This window comes from Dasypus novemcinctus, chromosome 24 (genome assembly GCF_030445035.2).
Source record: "Dasypus novemcinctus isolate mDasNov1 chromosome 24, mDasNov1.1.hap2, whole genome shotgun sequence".
NCBI lineage: Eukaryota > Metazoa > Chordata > Mammalia > Cingulata > Dasypodidae > Dasypus > Dasypus novemcinctus.
In genome coordinates, this window is record NC_080696.1 from 39373351 (window position 1) to 39391981 (window position 18631).

Below are 18631 nucleotides of genomic sequence, written 5' to 3' on the forward strand. Positions count from 1 at the left end.
TTCTGTCCTTTGCTCAGGTTTGTCTGGGGCCCTTGGTGAGGTGAGTGGAGTGAGGGAGGAGAGGGCTTCTCAGGAGAAGAAAGAAGGGGGGGTAGGTGTGGTGGGCGAATGTGTGTGAACGCGGGTATGGGGACATGACTCTGAGTGTGCTCCTCTGTGCACTGACATCAAGGAGGCACAGGATCTGGGGGTCATGCCTCAAAGAAGCGGTGGGATGCGCCCCAGAAGAGAGAGCATGTGTGTGGTGTGTGGGTTCCTGTGGAGACACTGGTAGTAGCATTGTTGAGTGGGTATAGACCAGGAGACAGTCCTGAAGACACTGGAAACTCTTTCTTTTCATGGGGCCTACTCTGGCCTGGGCAGGGATGGGACGGAGGACTCTGGGTGCAGCGCAGATGCTGCTCCTGGGGATGGCGGGGAGGTGGCCGCACCGCAGACTCCTCAGTGGGGAGTGTGTGAGTCGGTCTTGGCACCCGGCTGGCATCATGAATGCAGCTGAGGGGGCAGAGGGGCAAGCGGCAGGTCATGAGCCCCTCCCTGGGCCACCCCGACCCCAGGTTCACCACTTCTGAAGCCCCCACTTTCTTTGGCCACCACGACACCACGCCCTGCCTTCTGGCTTTCCTTGACCTCTCTAGCCGGCTCTCACTTTCCATTTCTCCTTTTCTCCTGGACTTTGCTGTGTGGGTTCCTCAGGGCTCCATTGCAGTTTTGTTTTTTTTTTAAATGAAACAGTTTTGTTTTTGTTTTTTAATTATTAAAGTAATAACACAGTGCAGAGGTTTTGGAAATCAGGAAGAGGAAAAAATTACTTCTGAGTGTTGTTGGCAGTTCAGCGTGTTTCCGTCCAACTTTTTCCTTTGCTCTTTTCCTTCCTAGCCATAATCTGCCCTAGTGCAGCTTTGGTGCTGTCTTGTGCTTTTCTCTTAATGATGTATCCTAAGCCTTTTGTTGTTCTAGAGGATTTCATTAAATGCACAATCAACTTGTTCATCTTTCTGTTGACGGACATGGAGATTATTTGCCGTTTTTGCTGTCAGGAATAGCCCTGAAATGAACTTTGCAGGCAACGTGCTTTTTTGGTGGTTTGGATGAGGTCTCTTAAGGAGTGGGTTCTGAGAGGGGGATTCTTGGGTCAAAGGCTGTGGGTGCCATTTGGGCACTTGGTAAATCCTGTGACACTGCCGTGCCACGCTGAAGGCCCAGCACCCAGGCCCTGGTTATGTCTCTCTCAGGTCCAAAGAGCCTGTCCCACCTGGGCAGGGCTGCTGGGAACCAGTCTCTGTCTGGCCCCCTCATCTGCTCAAGGTGGGAGGGAGGAGAGGGCTGTGGAGTCAGGCTGCCCAGTTCACGCCAGCCTCCCCTCTTCACCTCCTCGAGCAGCTGCCTCAGCTGTACCACAGGCCTCACGAGAGGGAGCTTCTCACAGGCTTCCCTGGAGGCTTTTCCATCTGTGTAACGTGCTTTAGTGCCCAGCCTGGCCTGGCGCTCGAGACAAGCACCTGCCAGGTGTCAAGCTGCGATGACAAGGGTGAGGCCCAGAGGGAGGAAGGGCTGATCCGTGACCACCTAGTGACTCTCGGGCAGAGCTGAGGCAGAACCCAGGCTCCCTGGCCGCTGGCTCTCTTTTCCCGGGCCAGCTACCCTTTGGGGGTGGGATGGTTTATGGGGTTAGGACGATACCCCTGGGGCCAAGTTCCTGGAGTAGGGCTATGAGGTGCCACCTCTCCCTTTCCTCCCAGCCCTTCCCTTTTTCAGAGGAGCTGTCTCCCCAAAGATATCTCTCTGAATTAGAGCTTGGGCCTCTAGCTGGCCTTTCCTCCAGAAGTGCATTCAGCATTCTAGCCCTGGAGAGTCTCACTGGCCTGTGAGGACAGAGTTTCATCATCAGAGGCTTCAATCCTGGCAGGAAAGGTGGGTTAGTTTTCTGTTGCAGCTGTAACAAATTACCATCAGCTTAGTGGCTTAAAATAATAAAATTTATTATCTTACAGTTTTGGAGGTTGGAAGTTTGAAAATGGGTCTTAGGGAGTTAAAATCAAAGGGTCAGCAAGACAGTGCTCCTTCTGGAGGCTGTAGGGGAGGACCAGCCTTGCCTTGTCCAGCTTCTAGAGGCTGCCTGCATTCCTAGGCTGGTGACTCCGCCCAGCAACAGCATCACTTCAGCCTCTGCTTCCATTGCCATATCTCCTTCTCTATCACTCTCCTTTCTCCCTCTTTCACTTACAAAGACTCCTGTGATTACATGGGGCCCACCCAGATAACCCAGGATAATCTCTCCATCTCAAGATCCTTAACTTAACCACATGTTCAAAGTCCTTTTTGCCAGGTAAGGTAACATTCACTGGTTCCAGGGACCAGGACATGAATTTCTCTTTGGGGGGTGGGGGGGGGTGGGACATTATTCTGCCCACCACAGTGGCCAGTACTGGGGTTTCCATGGATTAGTGGGCCCCCAGATACTGCTGGAATTGTACTACCAAGCTCTAAGAAGGAGGAAGGGCTATGGGAACTCAGGTCTAAGATGTATGATTGGGGAGGGGCAGAGGAGAGGGTTCTCCATGAAGAGGGCTGTATTAGTCAGGGTTCTCTAGTAAAACAGAATCAACAAGAGATTATCTGTCAATAGCATGCGGTTCTATAAGAGTCTCTCATGCAGCCGTGGGGATGCACAAGTCCAGGTTCCACAGGCAGGCTGCAACCAGGGGCTGCAAGGAAAGTCCAATGAAGGTTCTTGATGAGTTCTGGGAGATGTTGGCTGTCCAAAGATGAGCTAAGAAATTCTCTCTCAATGCTGCAATCACTTTCCCTTTTAAGGCATTCCTCTGATTGGGTTGAGCGTCACTCATGGCTGATGGCAATCTCCCTGATTGATGTAATTATAACCAGCTAGCTATGATTTACCACTGCAGTAAAGTCAATGGTGACTAAAGTCCATAAATGCCCTTGTATTACAGTTAGCCCAGTGCTTGCTTGACCAAACAGCTGGGCACAATTACCTGGCCGAGTTGACACAATAGCCTAACCGTCACAGGGGCCCTGAGGGAAGTAGTATTCCCTGTCAAAGTGCACCAGAGGTGTTCAAGAGGCAGACCTTGGGGAATATAATGCTTGGCCTTCAGGGTTAGGACTGGTAAGCGTGGGGCCTGCTGTGAGGATTGCCACTGAAGCCAAGCAGCCTTCTCCATGGACTGCCACCACTGCTGTGTGTGTATATGTGTTTGTGTATGTGTGCACTCATCTGCCTCTCTGCCTGAATACTCTTGGGAGGGACCAAAGAACGATTCTTTTAAAAGGCCCTTTCTGTTCTTGTTCTAAGCAAAATAATTACACAAGTGACTAATTTTATCCCTAATCCCATAATTACTTTATTATGTAGCTGGTGAGAGGGCCCTGAGCTGTGCCTATGGCACCGCTTTGGCCGCTGGCCCAGTTGGCCTGGTTTGCCGGCACGGAGCCCCGCCCGGCTTCTCGCCTGGGCCCGCCATGATGGCAAGATTGCTCCAGTTCCATTCTGGTTGAGGCCAAGGTATTCGGGGCCTGAAAGACCATCCTCCTTTCCCCCCGAAATCCACGCACAAACAGCTGCCTGAAGAGTAAGGAATTAAGACAGTAGGAGCCAAGAGATCTGGTTCAGTTCTCATGTGAGCGGGTCACTTCCCTCTGGCCTTAAATTCTCCTGTCTGTAAAATGGAGCCCTTGCTAGCTTTAACAGTCCATGATTCTATGATAAATGAAAGGCCACATAGCCAGGAAGGAGTGAGGCTGGGTTTTGAACCCAGGTCTATCTGTCCTTGCCCTTCCCATAAAGCCACCTTCCAAAATTAGGCTTTCAAGGGTAACGGAACCTCTTGAAATTTGAATATATGAGCTTAAACTTGACATAACCAAAAAATAGGGATGACAAGATAAATTGGGAACTCTAGTAGACCAAGTGGTTGGACAGCCCAACGCTGTGTTCTAACTTTACCACTAAGCTCACAGTGCGACCTGAAGCAGGTCCTCACTTATCTCCAGGCCTCCGTGTTCCCATCTGTACACTGAGGGGTGGGATTAGATGGTCTGGTCCTGTTGTGTGTGTTCTGTGTTTCTAGGTTAACTGGTTCTGGAAGGTGCTGCAGGGCAGGGCATCAGCCCATGGTGGAGGCAGGTGCATGAGTGAGCTGATAGCCCTGGTTGGATCTATTCTGTTTGCCCCCATGAGAATTGAGACTGGCTCAGACTGCTTCCCACTGAGCATCTGCTAAACAACTTCCCCAGGCCATGGAATCAAGAAAGTGCAAGAGGACATTTCTGCACTACCCCTGCTGTTCCAGCAAGGTCACTGCCAGCCTGGCCTCTCCTGGCTCTCAGAGGGTCTGGCTCCAGCCTCTGGTTTGCTCCAAAGATGCCTCTGGACCCAGCAAGACAAGACACCACTGCAAGTGGGTGCCTAGAGGCCTAAGCATAATGAATAAAAAAGCTGCTTTTTTTTTTTTTTTTTTTTTTTAGTATTACTGCATGCCGTGTACTTTCTTTGAAATATTGCATTTAATTCTCTTAAAACTATATGAAGGCCTTTTCATGAAGATGGCACCGAAAGCAAAGAAGGAAGCACCTGCCCCTCCCAAAACCGAAGCCAAAGCAAAAGCTTTGAAGCCAAGAAGGCAGTACTGAAAAGCATCCACAGCCACAAAAAAAGAAGATCCACCTTCTGGTGGCCTAAGATGCTGCATCTCAGGGGACAGCCCAAACATCCTCAGAACAGCGCCCCCAGGAGAAACAAGCCTGACCACTAGTCCATCACCAAGATCCCCCTGACCACTGAGTCAGCCGCGAAGAAGACTGAAGACGACAACACACTGTGTTCATTGTGGATGTCAAGGCAACAAGCTCCAGCTCAAAGAGGCTGTGAAGAAGCTCTACGACATTGACGTGGCCAAGGTCAACGCCCTAATCAGGCCTGATGGAGAGAAGAAGGCATATGTTCGACTGGCTCCTGGCTATGATGCTTTGGATGTTGCCAACAAAATTGGGATTGTCTATAATTCTAAATATAAGTTTTTTGACCACGTAAAAACAAAACAAAACAAAAAAACCATATGATGGGGAGCTGATATGGCTCAGTGGTTGAGTGTGCTTCCCACACATGAGGTCCAGGGTTCAATTCCTGGCCCTGGTACCTAAAAAAAAAAAGAGGTAGACGGTGTGGTCATTCCCATTTACAGTTGAGGAAAATGAGGCTCAGAAGGTTAAATCACTTTATCCAGGTCACTTGGCTAGCGAGCGTTAGAGTGGGAGCTGGGCCTCCCTGAGCCCACTGCCTTGGCCTTAGATAGTGGCGTGGGCTGGAGGTGTGAGCACAGGTTAGGAGTCAGCTGGTCTTGAATCCCTCCTCTCCTCTCGCCCTCTGTGTTTCTTGGACAGGTCACTCTACCTATCTGAGTTTTCATTTCTTTCCCCATACAATAGATAGTGAACACCTGCCCGATAGGCAGGTGGTGAGGTGGGTACTGAGGTGGTGAGGTGGGTACGCCGTCTGGCATGTGGTCGGTGCTCAAGAAAGGTTTTTCCCCATTCGCCCCCCTCTCCTCCCTGCTTCCCTCCACGCTGAGGTCCCGCCATATGGAGAGCTCCCACCTGAGGCTCCAAGTTCAGGGCCTCTGCACAGGCTGCTCTTCCTGCTGGAAGGTGCCGCCTCCACCTGCTCTTGTAAAGGTAGACTTCCCTCCTTCTGGGCTTTGCGCCACGCCTCTTTCCCTGAGGCTGCAGGGAGAGGGAAGAAGGCTGAGGCCAGGTTCTCCCACAGACCAGCTCTTCAGCGATTCTCAGAACAGCCCCTCTGCGGGGGTAGAACTGGGAGGAGAGAGCAGGGCTCGGGACACCCTGGAAATACAAATCCCTGCTGAGAACTTCCTACATTTTCGCCCGACAGCTTTGTTCCCCTTTGGTTCACTCTGACTCCAGATCACATTTTCATCTCTCTCCCTATTTCATTTGCCTCGTCTCTTAGTCTTGTACTGCCGTCTTTAGTTTTCTGTCCAGCAAGGTTTTTTTTAAGCCACTATTTATTCTATGTTTACCATGTGCCACGAACTGGGTCAAGCACTTGCCGATATTGTCTCGTTCAATCCCTAAGTCCGCTCTGTCTGGTAGGTGGAATTATCCTGGGTTTGCAGTTTAGAAAATAAAGGCTGAGAGGTTATTTGCCCGAGGTCTCACAGCTAGGAAGCGGTGGCGCGGGGGCGGGAGCTCAGACCTGCCCCGGAGCTTCTCCTTTAACCCTTGTGCTGTGCTGCCTCCCAGCGGCCTCTCCGTACCTGCGCTCCAGTTGTCGGCCTCCCCCCCCAGGCCCGTGTCCTCACTCTCCCCTGCCTTTCGTGCACTCGCTCTCTCAGGAAGCTTTGAGTTACTTGAGTAAAGACCCTCTGACTGCTCGGGCGTTTTGTGTGGTGGAAACCTACAAAATGAGGCCTGTAATTTGATCATCGTTCCCTGGATTTACAACTGCCTCTCTCCTAGCAACTGACAGGATCTCCTGCTCCACGTGGCAATTGGCTTGTGGAGCCACAGAAAGCGGCCGCAGCGGGGCTGCTCCCTGCAGGCAGGGCCACTGTAGCTCCTGGAGGAACCCTCTGGAAGGGGACGGGGTTCAGCCAGCCAGTCTGGGTTCTTCTGGCTTGCTGATTTCCTAGCAACAACACAGAGGCAGAAAAGTACACCGAGAGACAGAGAAAGAGAGGCCACTAAGTGGATTCTGGTACCCCTGCCTTTTCCTGACCTTCACACTTATCAGACAAAAATATCCCCTATTTTGATTGATTTTACTGATTTTCTAAGTTCAAACCAGACTTGAAATTTGCATGCTCATCAGCCATCTTTTTGTCATTCTCTTTTCTTTGCTTTAACTTTTTTATTACGGAAATTTTCAAACTTCCAGAAAAGTGGAGAGAATCATTTAATGAACTTCCATAAACCCATTGCTGTTTGGAGCACTGTCCACACGTAGGCATAGCCTGCCTACCTAACAGTGTGGAAGGTGAAACTTTTCCTCATTCACAGTGTAGTATTTGCTCAGTAAATAAATAGATGTTGACTGATTACAAATCCCTTCCCTTCTTTGGGTCTCAGTTTCCTCATCTGTGTGTACAGGGATGGGACCAGACGATTTCCAAGAGATGTAGTGTGGTGCAGTGGTCAGAGAATATAGTATGGTGTCAGATGCATTTGTCAAATCCTTGTGCTGCCATTTATTAGCTACGTGTCTTTAGGCAAGTCCCACCTCAGTTTTCTCATCTGTAAAAAGAGGCTACTAGCACTTGGAATGTTGTGGTTGTAAAGCATTGAATAACAAAGATAAAATAGCTGTGCTGTTGCTAGCTACTCTTATTATTGCTATTTTAATATTAATATTCTGGTGGGAAGAATTCATGTATTTCAGAAATGCTAAAATAAATCGGAATCAACTAGAGTCCACACTCTAGGATTCAGACTCTTTCTTTGTCCCAGTCAACAGACAGTCAGAAGCTCAAGAAAAGGACAGTGCAGCCAAAACTAGTGCCCCAAATGTGGAGCTGGGAGTAGACCCAAGTGGGGATAATGCAGGCTGATTCCATCTCTTCCCCCTCCACCCCCACCATGTGTGGCTGCCACAACCCTGGGTAAGGAGCTGGTCAACTGCCCCCTCCTTCCATGAGCCAGGGCAAGCTGGAAGTGCCCAGAGGTGGAGAGAGTGGGGCTGCAGGATGTCTTGTTGCTAGGAGACCCGAGGAGGCAGCAAGGACCCGTTACCAGAGCTGAGAGGGAGTGATGGGGTGGTTTGGGGATGCAGGCCCCGGATGGGCCTCTGTGGAATCCTGGGCAGGGGCAGAGTGGCAGCTGGGAGTCAGCTGGGAGGAGGGGCTCCGTGGACGTGGCTTCTTAGAAGGCAGGATCAGGATGACCTGTTCAGTTCTTCCATTTAACACCTTCTGTGTGGAAGTCAGACCTGCATTTGAGTCCTGACTCACTTTACAACTGTGCTGCTATATTTATAGGGCCTCAGTTTCCTCATATGTACAATGGGTATAATAACACCTCACAAGCCATTGTGAGGGTTCAGTGAAATGTGTAAAATAAAGTGCTCTCTAAACCGGAAGACAGAGCGCAGGTACGAGGGTTCACTACCACTCTTAGCTTTATTGTAATTATTTCCCTTACCATGCAATGAGGACATTGGACTCCGGCAGCCTGGGTTAGATTCATGGATGGGAGACGTCCACTGTGGGGACTGAGAGGATTGACTGGACAAGCCTCTAGTGAGTGAAACTCCCCGGGCAACTGAGGAGGGCAATGGCGTTGAAAGCTGAGAGGCAGGCCCAAGGGAGACTTAATGAGAAAGTCCAGGGCTCTAGTGAGATTCCAGGAAGGGCTGCAAATGGTTCAGGCCAGAGGCTGTTGAGTGAGTTGAGAGTAATGGACTTTCTTGCCATTTTTCTTATATAAATTATATATATATACACACACGCAGACTCCAGACAATAAGCAACAAAGCAGAACAAAACCCAAACAGGCACACATGAAATAATTACCTACATGAAATGGTGACTTTTTTGGTATATTCCAGGTTACTTTTTTCTCTGCATGCACACATGCTTAGATATTTTATGGAAATTGGGTTACATGTTACATACTATCTTGTACTCTGCTTTTTTTTTTTTTTACTTTGTATTATGTTGTGAACATTATAGCATAGCAACATATAGGTCCACAACATATAAACTGTTTTTATTATTGTGGTAACATACATACATATACGAAAGTTCCCATTTTAACCACTCTCGTGTACTGTTCAGTGCTATTAATTATATTTATTAATTAATTACATTAATGATTCAAGATCATGCTACCATTACCACCATTCACTACTAAAACTTTTTCATCACTCCAAACAGAAACTCTGTACCCATTAAGCATTCATCCCCCCTTTCCCCTCACTCACCCCACCCCTCCCCTGGTAACCTGTAATCTACTTCCTGTCTCTGTATGTTTGCTTGTTCTAGGTGTTTTGTATAAGTGAAATCATACAATAGTTGTCCTTTTGTGTCCAGTTCATTTCATTCAACATGATGTCTTTTATACTACAGAATAATTTTTAACAGCAGCATAGTATTTTAGCGTATATATGCATGCATCACTATTTATATAACATAGCCATTATTACCATATGTATCGTTTTTTCACTTAATTTATTATTCATTATAATTCATTGTATACAAAAAAGATTCCTTAAAGCATCATGTTCTGTGGTATGAATTCCATTATCTATGTCTTGTAGGCTGGGGTTCCCTGCTCTTGGTGCCTCAGCAGGTGTGTGGGGGGTGGCTAGGGCTCCAAGTCTCTGCCCCATGAGAGGAAGATTCTGTCTTTCTCCTTTGACAAATGCCATAGTCCAAGCATCTTAATTCCAATTTTTCAGGATAGTATACAGTGTTCAGACAAATGTTCTTATAACTACATATTTGTGCACACCCATAGTTTCCTCAGGATAAATTCCTAGAGGAGGATTGCTGGGTGAAAAGGTGTGCACCCTTTCAAGGTTTCTCATGCACTTTTCCAAAGTGCCTTCCAGAAAGATAAACCAGTTCACAGCTGCCTTGCCAGTGTGGGGGCTGCCCAGGTTGCTGGTGCACAGTGCCTTAATAAAGAGCCCGACTTGGCCTGGGGGGTGGGGGACTCACTTGGATGGACTGGGGAGGGGGAGGCATCGATGGCCTCTGGGAAGGGACTTGTGCCGAGAGAGGCCACTGGGCGGCCTGGTGGGGCTGGGTCGGGTTGTGCGGAACATGCTTCCCTGGCGGGCGCCCTGCTGGATGGCCTGGCCTGACTCTCCTAGCCTGGGGCAGCCGTGCGGGGCCATTGGTCAGCATTGGCTGCACTGAGTCAGGCCAGGCCTCTGGCTCCCAGTGTCACTCTGGGCTCAGCCTGGTGTGATCAGTGAAGTCGCCAATCCAAGACATTCATTCTGAAAGTCAGCGCAGCCTCCCTGGCCACACTGACGGACGGGTACGTGCACATCGAAGGTAGTGATTCATCAGAGCCGGTGGTGGCAGCGGCAGCTCTGACAGAGTGGAACCGCTCACCCGTCCTGTCACTCTGCCTCTAAAAATAACTCTTGCCTGTTCCGAGTGACCACTCCACCAGGGGTCTGGAGGCACAGCGAGGGAGGACGTGTGTGGATACTGGATCTGTGGGGATAGGGGAGGGTGGGTAGGATGGCATCCGGGAGCCTCTTTATTGGTTGGTCTCAGAGCCAGGGATTTGGGGTGGGTGGGGGAGAGGCAGCCCAAGCTCCTCCTCTTCTCCGCTCTCATGGTATATGGGGAACAGTGTTTCTAGTTTTGGGGGGCAGGCATGTCCTTCAGGACAGTGTGCTCACTCCCTGTTGAACCAGGGAAGAGGGGCATAAAGGGGGAAGGAATCTGCCTATCAACAAGACAAGGTGGGGGGCAGGCTCTGGGAAGGAAGCTTAGCCTTTAGTATTCTATGCTGGCCCATCCCAAGTCTCATCTTTTTGGTGAAATCTTTAACTTAGGATCCCTTTAAATTAGACAGAAAAGACACAGATACAGCTGACTTCTTATCATGGATGATTAGATTAGAGACCGTCTAGCCCAAGACTTCAGGACCAGTTGTCTATGGCCTCAGGACTGAAATTATAATAAGGTTCTGTGTGTCTGTCTGCGATCATGCCCATGTGCACGTCCCTGGGGAGAAGCTCTTGTAATGACAGTGTTCGTTGCATTTGCAAAGGAGCCATGACCCAAAGAAGGTTAGAAGCCATGCTAGTCCACTCCCTTCATATTACAGGTGAGAAATGGAAGTCCAGAGAGGAAAATGACAGCCTGAGGTCCCACAGCCACGGTCAGACTCCAGGTCTCTTGCTGCCCAGCCCAGTGCCCTCTGCCACTCAAGACACCATCCTCCCCTGGGGGTCCCCTGAGTCAGCCTCCAGCTCCTGCAGGACCACAGGGGCTGTTTCCCGTGCCCTCTGGGCTGATAGAGCTGAGACTCTATGGGCTTGACGCTCTCCCTAGCCAGGGGCAGCTGAGCTCTCACATCCAGACCTTTCATATTCCCTGGTGGTCTCATAGAGCAAGAATCAGGGGCATCCCCTCGCCCACTCCCTTAGAGGACATCTTCGCTCAAGACAAGTATTGACATTCTCTACTTGGCAGGAATGCCCCCCTTGACACAGGAAGAGCCCCTGCCTTCTGGGAGAGGAATTAATGTTCTGGGACTGGAGAAAAGTAAATGGAATGAGGAGTGGGTACAGGAACAATTACCTGATTGATAGGCAGGAGGTCACCGCTAACGGGAAGAGATGGGTGCTGGTCCTTGGTGTGTGGGAGGAATTAAACTTTGTACCAAAGGAGGTTACCTGAAATGGCACATTGAGGATTAAAAATGGTAATTAGCGTTCCCTGAGCACTTAGTATGTGCCAAACCCTCTCTTAAGAACTGTACAAGTATTAACTCCTTTCATCCTTGTGACCACATAGGGTCATTATAAGGACACTGAGGCACAAAGTAATTAAGCACAGCCAGGAAATGGCTGAGCCAGGATGTGATCCCAGGTCCACTGAATCCAGAGTATAGAATCACCCTGGAGCCAGAGGTGAGATCTTAAGCTCTTTGCTGGTGGATCCCACACCTGAGCATGCATCTGAATCACTGGGGTGCTGACCCAAGCACAAGGTGCTTCTCTGAACCTCTGACCCACGTCCACTTTGAGAACCATTGCCCTCTGCTATATTGCTGACCGATAGGGCGTGATGACTAGGAAGGAATAGAAATGGTTATTGATCTCACTTGGATTTTTGCAGCATTCTCCCTCCTTCCAAGCCTTGCCTACCTCCAGTCACCCTCCTTCACCAGGGACAAATTAATCTTCCCAAAGCTCAACTCTGATCATGGCATGCCTGTGCTCAAAATTCTCAGCATTCTCTGCCATTGTCCAGCAGCACTGTCCAGGAGAATTGTCTGCAATGATCTGTATCTTCACTGTCTAATATGGCATCCACTAATCACATGTGGCTATTGAACACGTGAAATGTGGCTAGAGCAACTGAAGAACAAAATTGTTCATTTTATTAGATTTTAATTAATTGAAATTTAAATAGTCATATATAGCTAGCTGCTCCCTTATTAGTACAAGAAACCACATGGATTGTCATTCAAGGCTCTCCTTGGTGCCATATACTTTTTGAGTCCCATCCTCAACCCCTCAGTATTAGGCTCCAGGCCATTTAGGCCAGTTTCCTGATTCTAGCCTGTACTTCCCATCCAGTGTGCCTCGGTTTATGCTGACTCCTCAGCCCAGATTGTCTTTTTCCCCTGCCCTTTAATGCTCAACCCAGATGATACCACTTCCTTGAAACTTTCTTTGACATCTGCTCTCCTCTCCTGTCTTTCGCCTCGGAACTCCCCTAAATAATCCATTCTTTTCTTGCAAACTTTAGTACTTTTCTGCTTAATATTGCAGTTGGTTGGTGTCCGTGTTTTGTTTCTTTTACTGAACTAAAGTTATTGGAGGGTGTAACTGTGTTTTCTAGAGAGCTCTCATCCCCTAGCACAGGTCACCCCAGGCCCACGGAGTTGCCTAATAAATCCCACAAGCCTTTGCTCTGGTGCATTTGGGATCCGAGACGGATAAAGTAGGCTTCTGTCCTCAAGTTGCCCACAGGCCCCCACAAGAGTCTGATTCATGCCCAGAGAACCACTGAAGCCAATGGCTATTTTGGGCAGGAAGAGAAAAGCCACGGAGGGCCCAGTTGGCGAGGGGAGTCCGGCAGGAGCCGCCTGGGCAGAAGGCTGTGTTTACACACACAGATGGCTCCTCTGCCCAGCCTGGCCTGCTGCAAGGAGATGGGAACATCTAGACATCGCTGTCTGGCTGCCTCGTGAAGTTTGGGCTTAACCAGTGATGCGGCGGCTGCTCTAGCCGTCTGTCCCTGCAGATGAGTGGGTGAGGGGAGGGTTGCAGGGACTGCCAAGCAGTGCCAGCTTCTGGAAGTGGAGGGTTGGCTGGGTGGTACCTACTTCCAGAATAGGGGTGTAGGAAAATGTTTGTGGTCTGAGCAATGGACTGTAGGTGAAATTCTGCTCGGCCTGGGTTGGGGGATTGTGAGGTGTTCAAAGCCAGTCTCTGTTTGAAATGGAAAGAGGGTTGAAAAGGAAAAAAAGAAAACAGCTTCCTAGTTTCACACCCTAATGCTGAGAGCATGTCATGCCTTGGAAATCTCTAGCATATATTAGTCTCTGGGACAAATGAATAAATAAACTTCTTTATTGAAGTCATAATATATATGCAGAAATGTACACAGATTGTAAGTTTACACATATATGTATAACTGCCACGCAGACAAGCAATAAAATATAACCAGCATCTCTAGGGAAATTTATGTTTAAAAAATGGATGCAGGATTAATGGTGGGAAAAGTACAGACTCTGGAGTTAAGCACTTCTGGGATTGATGCCTGCCTCCCCTACCTACTAGCTCTGTGACCTTGGACTCGTGACTTATCTGCTCTGAGCTTCCATTTCCTCCCCTGTAAAATCAAGGTGCACATATAAAATCTGCCTTACAGGGAAGTAGATTTAAAACTGAAAATGTAGACAAAGTGCTAGGCACAGTGCCAACACATAGTGGGGACCCAAGGACTCTCTGCAATGACGAAGGTGTTGGCGGTGACGCTTCAGCATCTTCCGACACACAGGACCGCAGTCACACACAGTTTCCAGCCCATCGCCTCTCACTGCACCCAGCCTCGATATCATCCTCTCCAAAGTCTCTTCCAACTGCAAGTAATCTGTGCTGCTGTGATGATGCAAACATCAGCTGACACTCAGGTGCCTGACTGGAGGCGGGGTGACCTCTCTAGCCGGTGGGAATGTGCCAGATCTTTCCTGTTCAGGCCCCAGGAGTGTGGCTCCCAGACCTCTCAGGGAGGATGGATTTCCCAGGGACGGCATCAGGCATGGGGACACAAGAAGAAATGTCGCCAGGGAGTGGATGTAGCTCAAGTGGCTGAGCACCTGCTTCCCATGTACGAGGTCCTGGGTTCAATCCTCAGTACCTTCTAAAAAAAAAAAAAAAAAAAAGGAAACGTGCTGATGTGGACTGTGGGTCAGCAGGATTCAGCCTCGGGAGTATCAGGCGTCCTGGGTGAACTCACTACTCCTTACTTGCTGCACGGTCTCTGGCTGTAGGAGTGAAGGTGGCCCAAGGGACACACACTGCACACAGGATGAGCTGGGCTCTCACTGGGAGAGGACGAAAAGGGCCCCCTGTCCTCAGGCTCACAGTGAATGGGAATTTTAAGACTCTGTGGCAATTCACACAACCTGGGGCTGGAGGGGGCCGTGCAGGAGGGAGGGGGCTGTGCAGGAGGGAGGGGGATAGGTAGAAAGATCATGCTAGTTGGGAGAGGTTGTTGCGAAGAAGAGGGAATCAGGGAGGGCTTCCTGGAGAGGGCCTGGAAGAATGCCCATGGGAAAAGGAACAAGGGTCTCCCAGGCAGAGGAAAGAACAGGTGCTAAAGCGGAGAGGCAGGGCCTGGCCGTGGTGCCCTGGGCAGTGGAGCCGTGGAGGGGGAGGTTGTGAAAGGGCGGGAGAGTCAGGCCCAGCTGTTGGAGTTGCATATCAGGGTATGGGAGCCACTGAAGGTTCTACCCTCCAGAAACCCTTGAGCGGAGCAGGGCTTCTCCTTCAGACGCGCCCAGAAGAGACCAGCACGTGCTCACTCCTCCAGGCTGCCCATCCCATCGGAATGGGCGAGCGAGCCCCAGGGACACCCAGCACTGTGCGGGCAGCCCTGTGGACACAGGAGGTGGCGACAAGGTCCCTGCCTTGGAGAAACTAGAGTCTTGTTGGAGAAGCCAGTGTGTCTCGTGACCACTGAGCCCCAAATTCAGAAGTGGAGACAAGGGAGGAGTGAGCCAGCCTGCCAGAGGAGGAGAGAGAGGCTGGATGGGGCGTGGGGGAGGAGGCAAGGGGGTGGGCTTCCTGGAGGGGAGGTGGCTGTGGAGAGCTGGGGGGCACTGCAAGGGCACCTGCGGCGGGAGCCAAGGTGGGGAGGGGAGCGCTGACTGCGCAGGGCCCGTGCTAAGCCCTCTGTGGTTTTCTCTCATGCCATCCTCAGCGCAGCTCTAAGAGACGGTGCTGCTGTTGCCTCCGTTCTACAGAGGTTGGAACTGAAGCTCAGAGAGGTTAAGACCTTGCCCAAGGTCACACAGTTCCTGTACAAAATCCCTTCCCCAACCCCCTTCCCAGAGGTAACCGTTGCCTTCAGCACTCCAACAACACTACACTTGCCTAGAAAAGAGCTTTGTAGTTTGTAACCCGCTGTGCAGTTCTGAGGCCTCATTCCCTGCTAGAAGACCACATGCAGGGGCGTGTGGTTCCCACAGTCTGATGGGAAGGTTCCAGGGAGGGCGAGATCCTTGGGAACTGCATTGTTTGGGGAGGCTTCTGGGAGGACAAGGAAGGAGGGGAGGAGGTGGCAGCTGGAAGGGTGAGGCCCCTGCCAGGTGGCGGTTGCCACCTGACCACCCTGCCGACTCCCTTCGCCGCCCTGCGGTGCCTTCTAGAGGTGCCAACCCAGGCAGAAACTTCCCAGGCCTGCGGGTCGCACTGCTCTGGGAAGTTTGGCTCCTGCAGCTCCCTCCTGAGGCTGGCCCAGCTCACAGCTGCCTGGGGCTGCAGCTCAGCCCACCAGGCCCTGCTGCCCTCTGCGGTTAGAGCCAGAATGCCTGGCTGCTCTCTGGCCCTGGAATTCCCTCCTCTCCAGGACCTCCGCTTTCCCCTTTCCTTCTCCCGGAAGCCTTTTCTGAGCCACAGTAGCTGGATTAGGACCTCAGATATCTAAACCTGCTGACCAGAAGAAATAAAATGCAAGCCATGAGAGCTAACTACATGTGTAACTTTGAATTTTCTAGTAGCCACATTTTTTTTAAAAAGTAAAAAGAAACAGGTGAAAGTAATTCTGATTGTGTATTTTATTTAACCCAAAACATCCAACATATTATTATCATTTCAATATAAAAATTGCTAATGAGCTAGATTTCTCTCTCTCTGCCTCGGTATCCAGTGTATATTTTACACTTACATTACATCTCAGTTTGCATGAGCCACAATTCAAGTGCTCGATAACCATGCACGGCTAGTGGCTGCCATGTTGGAAAGCACGGCTCTAGAGGCTGGGAGAAGAGCCTAAGGGTTAAAGTCAGGGTTTGGCATCAGACAGACGCACAGTTTACATCCCGGGTCTGCCATTTACTAGCTGCGGGAACTTTGGAAAGTTATTAACCCCTCTGAGCTTCAGTCACTTCAGCTGTGAAAGGGGTTAACATTTTTGATCCCAGGGAATTGTTGTAAGGATTAAACAAATGAATGCATGTCTAGTGCCAAGCAGAGTAAGTGCTTAGAAAACGGTGGTGATTAGTCTTCTAGTACCCTGTGATGGATTGGCTTCTGTGCCACTCTCCCCACTGGACTGATTGTGAATTCAAGGGCAGGGACTGTGCCCAATTCCTCCCTCCTTCGCCGGTGCCCAGGGCCTGGCTCAGTGTGAGCATCAGTGCTTGCTGAATGAAAGAGGAACCCCTGGGGCCGGAGTCTCCCCACCCCATCCAGCCCACCCAGGAGTCAAGGACCCCTGGTAGCTGGGAGTCAGGAGACCACTGCCTACCTGGGGGTGACCTTGGCAAGTGGCGGTTTTCCTCAGGGACTTGGCTTACTTATTTGAAAGATAAAAGGGGAGTGGGGGGTGTTGGAGGGGCCTTACCTGCAGTGTTTGGTTCTGAGCCTCTGTTCCTTGTGGGGCTGTCTCCTGTCAGCCAGTGATGCAAGTCATTTCCATCCTTCTCCTGGCTTTTCTGTATCCTGGCGCTTTGGCACCATCAAGTTCCCTCCAGATAAAATTTAAGAGGATAGAATTTCTACTGTCTCCTAGATGGACAAGAAAGAGAGGGCAGAGAAGGTGGGGAGGCCTTCCAAGGACCCCGAACCTTCTCTTCCACCAGCATTTGATGATTTCCCATCATGGCAATCCAGTGGCTGAAGCGGGGCAGGGAGAGCTTCTCTCTTTTACAGGTGAGAAAACTGAGGCTCAGAGAGGTCAAAGAAAGAAGTGGTAGAGTGAGAGCTGGAGGCAGAATCAGTCTTCATCGGTATGTTCCTCTCCCTTCACCCAAGCCCCTGGTATTTCTCCATGAAGGCTTTCATGAGACTTGGCCATGGGTTTGGGTCTTGTCCCCGTACCTCAGTTTCCCTGCCTGGGGAACGAAGGCAGGTAACTGAGATCGTGATTTCAACTGATGCCTATTAGAGTCACGTGTTCTTCAGAGAGGTTCCCTCTACCACCCTCTCCCACTCCTACCCCAGATTTCTCTGGAAAGGATTGTTGTGGGGTAAAGTAGAAAGTGTCTGGTCCAGGGAGTGCCAGTATCATGTGCGTGTATGATCTTGGACAAGTCACTCACCACTCTGGGCCTCAGCCTGCCTGTTTATTAGGTGGAGGGAGACAGTATCTTACAAGGTATGGTCAAGATCACATGTGAAAGTACTTTGCAAACTAGAAAGTGCTATTAGAAATGCTAGTCAATAATAATAATGGAAATAATAATAGGAGAAGCCCGGTTTTCCGTGTGGTCCCATTGACCTGAAGTGAATAAATCCAGAATGCTGCCTGGGAATGTCTCTGCCTAGGAGTAGAGCCTGGATTCTCCTGGGAAAGTGAGAGGCTCCATCTGGCTGAGGAGGGTGGGAAAATGGCCCTTCCCTGGGGGAGGAGCGGGGTGGACGCCTGCCTGGAGGAAGGAAGAGGAGGCCAGTCCAGGGAAGGAGAGTTGAGCTAGAGGCAAGGGGGACCCTCCTGCCCACTGGCGCCCATGGCCAGGGAGCAGAGACCTATAATCAATTTGGAGTCAAAATCCTTTAAGGCAGGCCTCCAAGAATTTCTTAGTAGGTGTGCCTATGAAACAGTAAGTTCTGGTCTAACTCTTTACATTTCCCTGATCCTTTTACTCATCCATTTGAATAAATGTTGAATGAACTGAGCACCCCCACACGCCCAGGGCCGCACCCTGAGGGCCCTCAGTGGAACTCCCTGGTGAGTTCCTGAAGAGCTGCCTTTGGGAGGCTGGGGATGGGGAATGCAAGGCTGATGAGGAGCAACTCCTGGGCTGATTGGTCCATCCCCCCTCGTAGACACGCCCCTCTGGACTAGGGCTAGGAGAGGATGGCTTCACAGGGCTCTCTGCTCTCCCCCTATTCCAGGAGCCCAATGGGCTGCAGGGAAAGCGAAGGGACAGGAAGCTGTGTCTTGGGAACATCTGGGGAAGGAGTTAGTCATGTTTAACTTGGAGAACGGAAGGCTTGGTCTGGATGGGGAGGAGAAGGGACAGTTGCTGCTCTCTTCACAGCCTTGCGCTGTGGGGCCTCACGGAGCCGGTCGCCCCTCCCTGGAGTGTGCAAGTGGAGATGGAGAACCCACTGGTGAGGTGGACCCGCGGGAGCTGCAGCGAGGGGGCGGGTGGCTCGGCTCACCTCTGGGCTGCTTTCCAGCTGTGGGCTGGATGCTGTGGGGCCTGGAGCAGTGCCTGGCACATA

At 50.6% G+C, this 18631-nt stretch overlaps 1 protein-coding gene across 27 annotated transcripts in view; it reads left to right on the forward strand.

Moving 5' to 3' along the window:
• EPB41L1 (erythrocyte membrane protein band 4.1 like 1) overlaps positions 1–18631 on the forward strand; it is a 117938-nt gene that overhangs the window by 32098 nt on the left and 67209 nt on the right. For 5 of the 27 annotated variants that reach the window (XM_058287006.1, XM_058287012.1, XM_058287016.1 and 2 more), the window contains exon 1: positions 18327–18517. The exons of 15 other annotated variants lie outside the window; for them this stretch is intronic. In XM_058287006.1, coding sequence (XP_058142989.1) covers positions 18373–18517 — 145 coding nt within the window. In that variant the 5' untranslated portion in view covers positions 18327–18372. Of the gene's footprint in view, positions 1–18258; positions 18518–18631 lie in introns of those variants that run through there. 7 more of the 27 variants (XM_071211669.1, XM_071211670.1, XM_058287008.1 and 4 more) reach the window with 5 other exon arrangements.